General features: G+C 41.2%; 1 protein-coding gene across 2 annotated transcripts; it reads right to left on the reverse strand.

Moving 5' to 3' along the window:
• Positions 1 to 524: 524 nt before the first annotated feature.
• LOC124268623 (thrombospondin-2-like) lies at positions 525 to 8,338 on the reverse strand. 2 transcript variants are annotated; one of them, XR_006896317.1, is made up of 6 exons: positions 8,232 to 8,338; positions 7,198 to 7,366; positions 6,172 to 6,336; positions 4,212 to 4,376; positions 2,816 to 3,055; positions 525 to 769 (listed from the first exon to the last, which is right to left on the reverse strand). XR_006896317.1 is itself a non-coding variant. In XM_046703622.1 (5 exons), exons 1-5 carry the CDS (start codon positions 8,278 to 8,280, stop codon positions 762 to 764), a joined length of 627 nt encoding a protein of 208 aa, XP_046559578.1. In that variant the 5' UTR covers positions 8,281 to 8,338; the 3' UTR covers positions 525 to 761. The 2 variants fall into 2 exon arrangements, 1 of the variants encoding a protein (XP_046559578.1); XM_046703622.1 differs by lacking the exon at positions 6,172 to 6,336 and having other exon boundaries at positions 7,202 to 7,366.
• Between the last annotated feature and the right edge of the window lie 2 nt (positions 8,339 to 8,340).

The raw sequence follows: 8,340 nt of genomic DNA on the forward strand, positions 1-8,340 counted from the left end.
GCCTCCCTTGGCTGGCTTGATTTTGTTTTCACTTCCGGGTCTTGTCACGTGGTGTGTTTTCCACGTGGTTCCATGGCGTTCTGAGAGAATAATGATAGAGCCTAGCTTTGCTAGAATGCTCGAGAACTATGTAAGAGCTATATAAAGGCTGGTTGTTGAGTAGTGCGACACGTGGCTTTTCACATGACTGGATATATACACATCTGTCTGCCATCGTCAAGCTGACCAACATTTCAAGACTGACCGTGCTCGTCTATTCAATTGTTGTCAACCTTCAGTCAGTATATCTGTTCTCACTGTGAATGTCAAGACTAGTGAGTTAATATTTTAAATATGCGACACAATATTTTAGATTTGTGACTCAACTGAATTGTACTAGAAATCTGTATTGTCATTCATCGTAGCTTGCTCATTGTTTGTTCAATATATTATTGAATATTTTAGACTTGTCTGTGTTCTATTTTGCTGGTTTAAATGGGACTTTTAAACCTTTTGTCACGGCAAATTATTAACCGTAAGAATACTTAGACAGTTAGATCGTAAGCTTTATTGACATGTAGAATGCACATTTAGATCCATCACAGCCACAAAAATGTGCGGTATTGTATTATCAAATGTCTTATATCTTTGAAATAGGCGTAGCTGTTGGTCGTAACCGCGGCATCCGTATTATAAGTTGTATCAATCCAGGCCGTCAGCTCAAGAACAGCGTAATATCCTTGATATCTTTGGCGTCAAAATCTGGCTTAGTAGAGTTGCGCCTAGCCATCTGGAAAAGAACAGAGTCAATGTCTTATTTTAATACAGCGAAACTCCGTTAATCAGGACGATATCATTGCCATCAAGACTGAAGGATAATCTTTTATGAATTACGAATGATGATCCAGAATATAATATATATTGTGCTCGGAAAGAGAGGCCGGAATAATAAGGTTTATTAAGTACATACAAATGCAGTAGTACATATTTTAATAAATCCGACAAATCCCTTTCCACATTCATAAAAAATCTCTCCCAAAAGAAGAGTCGATTGTACAATTGTGACTATATCATGAGCATATATTTGTTTCAGCAGCATTATAGCTGTACGATGTTGTTTGTAAACAAATCGCGTCTGGACCATATAATCCAGTGATTATCACCATGCGATACAATGACAAATCTGGATCTGGGTATATCTGAATTGTCTCTGAAAAGAAAACATATGGGCAAATGATCTGTGGGACCTATTTGCCTCTGTCGTCATCGATGAATTTTCCGTTGTCATTTTGTTATCTTTTATTACTTGTATCTTTTGTTACACGTATCATCAGGAATTACCAAGACGATGCGGGGCTTATCAGAGATACGCCCATTCTGAGACAGGGCGCCCTGATCTGCTGTTCAGAGTTGTGTCCCTTAGGTGTGCCGGAATCCTGTGACAGTGGATTCGAATCTTCATTTTGAGTAATATTTCTGGTTTTAAAGCACCATTAGTAAACATTAAGATTCATTTCGGCTTTCCTCTCTCATTAAACTGACAGTTTGTAAATAAAATATGCCCAATCAAGTCACTGGCTCTTTTCAGTGCATGGTAGGTCAAGGCCAAGGTCGCCAATGGCGGAAGAACGCGACACATGGTCGGTTGCAATGAATACATGCAGGTAAACTCATTACAGCAGTTACGTTTAAGTGTCTCGCTAAGAATGGTGATTGGAGCCATCAATTCAAGCGTGGTCTGGTGTCTTTTGTGTACACAATGCAATAGAAAAGAAATTCGGTAAGTTACGGGTACATATGGTGAGCAGGGATTTTGACTTGGAATCGAAAAATCACGATTTTTAGTGCCTCCGAAGACCCTAAGGTTCTTCGGTTTTTGTAATCCATGTGTTATTTTGTAGCTAAATCTCTTGGCTTACAGTATAAAAGGGGGCTTTACAGAGAGTAGTGTTGAATACGTCCTGGAACGAAATTGGTGTGTTGACCTCGTTACTTCACTTTATTTCATACGGTCCTAAGATCCCGTTAGTGACCATATATCTATACTACCCATCAAAAGTTTAGACTCACCACTGTAAAAGAAGCCACTTACATCAGGCAACTGTTCTAAACTAGATTTTGCAAAATATTTCTATACTGCTTAAAGGTACTGTTTACACATGAACTGGTGTATTCAATTTGTTAAACAATTTCGTTACCTTGAACAGATTAGTGTCATGAGTTCAATAAATGATGAAACTCAGTGAAACTTGGCGAATTCTTAACAAAACCTTACACCACAACGCAGCTGTTCACATGTACGATATTTGTACATGCTTTTCCGCAAGTTGATGCATGATCTGCGTTAGGTTTGAAGTTGGTTCCCCCAAGTTAGTGAAGAAATTCATCTTCGATGTAACCATACATATATTCCAGCAACATCACGGTGGGGAAAACCAGAAAAGGGCTTCACACATTGTGCCTATGTGGGGAATCGAACCCGGCCTTCGAGCGAACGTTTTAACCACTAGGCTACCCCACAGCCCCACCATATATATAGATACATACAGTGAGTGAGTGAGTCTAAACTTTTGACGGTATACCAGTAGTATATATACCGAGAAGCTACTTTGCGTTACAAGCCCCTGTGACCTTGAGGCTACAAAAGCTATCATTGAATACACAGTCAATCAGAATTATACTATGCTGGGCTCAGTGGATGTTCATAATATCAATTACTTGAATCTCTGGTTCAGATAGGGCTATTTTCAGACCACCCGAATATAGGAGGAATGTCGCGGCGTTAAACAACACACAAAACATAAAATATTGAAGAATATAAATGAGAATTACTTACGATATCCATAACGACGTCTGGCCCATCCGGTCTGATGCGTGCCAAAGCTCCCATGAAATCTACTTCGATGTGTGCCAAAGCTCCCATGAAATCTACTTCGATGTGTGCCAAAGCTCCCATAATATCTACTTCGATGTGTGCCAAAGCCCCCATGATGTATCCTTCGATGTGTGCCAAAGCCCCAATGATGTCTCCTTTGCCCCCATCTATACGGTTGTGGCCATCCGGCTCCATGTCCTTCTGTGCAAATGTAAAGGGACTATATTGACTGTAAGTAAAATAAGTCGTGGAAACAGAGATGGTTTGTGACCACACAATGAAGCAAACGCCTTGTTTATGTTCAAACGCTCCTCGCATAGAGGATGACGTGTTCCCTGGACCTAGATGATTCAAATGCATGCTGTCTTTAAACCAGCCTGGACTAAGTCGACCTTAGACTATTCACATGCATGCTGCCTTAAAACCATCGTTGGCCTAGTCTACCTTACCTGATTCAAATGCATGGTGCCTTAAAACAATCCTCGAATAAGTCGGTCTTAGCTGATTCACATGCATGCTGTATAAAAAGCATCCTGGGCTAAGTAGACCTCAAGAGATTAAAATGCAGGTTGCCTTAAAACTACCCTGGGCTTATTCGACCTTAGTTTTTCACATGCACACTGTCTTAAAGCCATCCTGGACTTTGTCGACCATAACTTATTCTAGGACTGCATGGTATTATCAGTATGCTGGTATGCCGCAATACGCTTTTCAAACAATACATACTGCAATACACGCTCTGAGAATCGGTGACAATCCTGTTGTCTTAAAAGAATCTTGGGCGAATACGATCTTACCTGATTCAAAATGCATGCTGTCTTAAAATCACCATAGGTTAAGTCAAAAGTAGCTTATTCAAATATATGCTGTCTTAAAACTACTCTGGATTTAACCGACCTTAGCTGATTAAAATACATGTTGTGTTGAAACCATCCTGTGCTAAATCGTCCTTAGCTAATTCACAGGCTTGCTGTCTTAAAATCAAACTGGCTAAATAAACCTTTATTGATTCAAATGCATGCTGTTAGAAGCATCTTGGGCATCTAAAGTATCTTGAGTCAGTCGTAAATCCCAGTTGTGGTGTCCCCGGCCCTGGAAAATTGCTGAACAATTGCGTAAAGGGCGACTGTTATACTCACAAAATAGTTTGTACCACAGCTTAACACCACAACCGCAATATTGAGGTGTATGGTGAGGCTGGCTATTTCAAGGTATTTCCGGGCGCGTTTTTTGCAGTTTAACACTAAAGACGCCATTTCCCACAAGTTTAAAGCGAATTCCTACATGCACACGCACACACACACATACGCACGCACGGAAGCGTAGACACTCGCCAGACACAGACATACACACTTACTTGGACATGGACCATGCTTGCAGTGGACAGTCCTCGTCTCCATTCCAATGAAATTGGTCCGACAGTTAGCGGAACAGGTACGGTTCCTTGCCTGCGAGTGTGCCCCAGACCCACAGGTCACTGAACAGGCTCCACTATTAGCCCATTCACACCATTCAGTGATCACTGCAAAGAACATCAACACTTAAAAACAGTGATTCATAATGTTCGAAACACCAGAGCGTTCATGCAAAAAGAGTCGTAACGCGAACGAGATTAAAAATTATATCCACTTACCGACAGATCCTAATTAGAGAACGCGAGAAAATTGGACTAAATCAACTAAACGTTAAATAGGTGTATATCACTGGTCATTCAGTCTTCTTTGAATCTCCTCCAAAAGGTGCTCTATTGGACTTAGTATTGTCTTAGTAAGTCCAATGTTACCCTAACAGTGTGGGCACGAGTGTTGTCTTGCTGGAAGATGTGATGTCTGTGGTACAACGTGGGGTCTTATGACTTGGTCAATATAGCGAGCAGCTGTCACGTCATTTCCTCATCCTGGACCGAGATTCTGGAACACCACGGTGCCAACTGTCTGGTTCAGATCGATTCCACCCCATGCCATAATGCATGGATCACCCCACGAGTCTCTTTCAACAATACTCTCATTGGAAAACAGTTCCCCACGCCTTCGCCATACTCTCACTCTGCCATTGGCTGTTGAAACACAATATCTGCTTTCATCAGAAAAAACACAGTTCTCCATTGTCGACAACACCAATTTCGATGCTGAGATGCCTATTGCATTCGGTTTATGGTCTGCTGTGAGTTCCAATGGTCTAGGGTGCTGTTTCCGTCGCTTTTGAAAAGGAATCCTGTAGATGGTTGCACATAATCTGTCGGTCTTGACGTTGTGATGTAACCGAAGGTCGTCCTCTGCGTGGACGGTCTTGGATGCTGTTAGTGGCCTGATACCCCTCCTGTCGGTAGATTGACCTAACGTGAACATTAAAATGATTGGCTACCCTCTGTACGGAATAGACAAGTTGCAATCGTCCCAAGGCCTGGTTCCTCTGATGTCTCGTAAGTCGTGGCATGGCGATTGTGTCAAAACAAACATAATTTCAGGCGGGTTTGGAACTCGTTTTCATTGGTAGGACTGTCACGATATGCATGTGTATTTTCATTTTCACGAATATCGTACGGAACTTTACCACGTCCTTTTAGGTCCGTTTGGTCGATATGCTTTTTCATCAGAAAACACACTGATGTTGGTAACAACTGTCAATTTGGATTGAAAAAACACACGGTACAATCATCATAAAAACACCACCTTGTAAGAACAAGGTTCTTTTGCGGTTCAGTATTTCTCCTCTATGCTATTTCAATTACATTTGAGATTATCGTAAACCATATGGGGCAATATGGATGTCGTATTTCTACTTCCAATGTAATTTAAGATCAGTACATCCAGATGAAGAATTGTCTGAATCGGGAAATGAATTAGTTCCTCAAAAGTAGTAGTGACGTAGATGGATGGTGACATCTTTTGTAGTTTCTTCACAACAAATATTCATATGATATCATCAGTAGATGAGAAAGACCTGTTATAAACAACGTGACAGTCAGTCACAATGACAGCACGTCGTAATATACACTCATGGAAACGAATAAGGGAACACATGAAAGTACAAGTGTTCCTTTATTCTTTTCCAGAATTTCATCCACCGAGGAACACTTGTACTTTCAGGTGTTCCCTTATTTGTTTCCATGAGTATATTTTGAACTAGCATCAGATGTCAAAATGGCTGACACGATAAAGTTCAGGGGAAAGATTTCTGACTTTGTTAAGAAAACTGTCAGTTTCGCTTCCAAGAAAGTCATGATTCTCATCATGGATAATCTGAACTTCAATTTAGAAAAACATAATATATAAACATATAACTTTCACTTTAGAAACAACACGTGTTCCGCCTACCTGGACATGGGCTTTCGTCACACGCCACAGTTCTCGTCTCCATTCCCATGAAATTGGCCGGACAGTTAGCGGAACAGGTACGGTTCCTAGCCTGTGTCACTGTCCCCGACCCGCACGTCACTGAGCATGCTCCACTATTAGCCCATTCGGACCACTCGGTGACCACTACAAACAGGATAACAACCTTATTACATCCTCGATGAAGCATTTGAAAAGCAGAAGAAAAAAGTGAGTTGAGCTATTTTAGATGGCTTTGAACTGAACGCTGAGAAGCTGACTCCTGCTCGGACAATTACGAAAGATTCTTGTAAGTCAGTATTATCGTTGTAAAAGTCCAGCCTGTTTATACATTGCTCTGTTAGGATGTTCTTACGTCGTTAGTATTCACATGCACTGTCTCTAACTTGTGGAAGCATTAAAACTGTTCACACTACGATCCAGAATGGTAAACAACAACGGAGAGTTCATGCAAATAGCATTTGAATGTGTGCTAAGTGGGTGACTCCTATTCTGACGACCGGCTTTGAGAATGGCATGTTTGTGTGCCCTTAATATCATATCCAAAACATAAAAATGATCCACGCCACAGAAACATCAAACTAAACTGTCTCCCAAAACAGAATCCATAACACGATAAAATTGACAGAAGAGGTGTCCGAAGATGCCGCAGAACCTGTTGGAATTGGAGAAGTAAGTCGCCATTGATCAACTGGCTCATTATAAAAAAGTGAATATAAGATGTGTCAGGTTGATACGGATCTGATTATCAGTAGCAAGGCTGCGGTCGACTGTCATTATCAGTCTATGCAGCAACTATTCGATACCTCGATAGTTTGGATGTCAAATTATTCGTATTGTTCCCTTAGATACTCAGTGGAGGATATTCCTGTATGATCATGCAGCCAAATGGTGTTGCTCAAACAATTATGAAAGTCAGCTATGCAATCCATGATTCTCATCCAAAGAAGCACCTATACCGTGTAAACTTCACATTAAAAATGTATATACATAAAACACTTGTTCCACATACCTGGACATGGGCTTTCGTCACACGCCACAGTCCTCGTCTCCATTCCCATGAAAGTGGTCGGACAGTTAGCGGAACAGGTACGGTTCCTAGCCTGTGTCACTGTCCCCGACCCGCACGTCACTGAGCATGCTCCACTATTAGCCCATTCGGACCAATCGGTGACCACTACAAACAGGATAACAACCTTATCACATCTCGATGAAGAATTTGGAAAGCAGAAGACAAAAAGTGAGTTGAGCTATTTTAGATGGCTTTGAACTGAACGCTGAGAAGCTGACTCCTGCTCGGACAATTACGAAAGATTCTTGTAAGTCAGTATTATCGTTGTAAAAGTCCAGCCTGTTTATACATTGCTCTGTTAGGATGTTCTTACGTCGTTAGTATTCAAATGCACTGTCTCTAACTTGTGGAAGCATTAAAACTGTTCACACTACGATCCAGAATGGTAAACAACAACGGAGAGTTCATGCAAATAGCATTTGAATGTGTGCTAAGTGGGTGACTCCTATTCTGACGACCGGCTTTGAGAATGGCATGTTTGTGTGCTCTTAATATCATATCCAAAACATAAAAATGATCCACGCCACAGAAACATCAAACTAAACTGTCTCCCAAAACAGAATCCATAACACGATAAAATTGACAGAAGAGGTGTCCGAAGATGCCGCAGAACCTGTTGGAATTGGAGAAGTAAGTCGCCATTGATCAACTGGCTCATTATAAAAAAGTGAATATAAGATGTGTCAGGTTGATACGGATCTGATTATCAGTAGCAAGGCTGCGGTCGACTGTCATTATCAGTCTATGCAGCAACTATTCGATACCTCGATAGTTTGGATGTCAAATTATTCGTATTGTTCCCTTAGATACTCAGTGGAGGATATTCCTGTATGATCATGCAGCCAAATGGTGTTGCTCAAACAATTATGAAAGTCAGCTATGCAATCCATGATTCTCATCCAAAGAAGCACCTATACCGTGTAAACTTCACATTAAAAATGTATATACATAAAACACTTGTTCCACATACCTGGACATGGGCTTTCGTCACACGCCACAGTCCTCGTCTCCATTCCCATGAAAGTGGTCGGACAGTTAGCGGAACAGGTACGGTTCCTAGCCTGTGTCACTGTCCCCGA

Source organism: Haliotis rubra, unplaced genomic scaffold (genome assembly GCF_003918875.1).
Source record: "Haliotis rubra isolate DU_JTF1 unplaced genomic scaffold, ASM391887v1 Scf101, whole genome shotgun sequence".
Taxonomy (NCBI): domain Eukaryota; kingdom Metazoa; phylum Mollusca; class Gastropoda; order Lepetellida; family Haliotidae; genus Haliotis; species Haliotis rubra.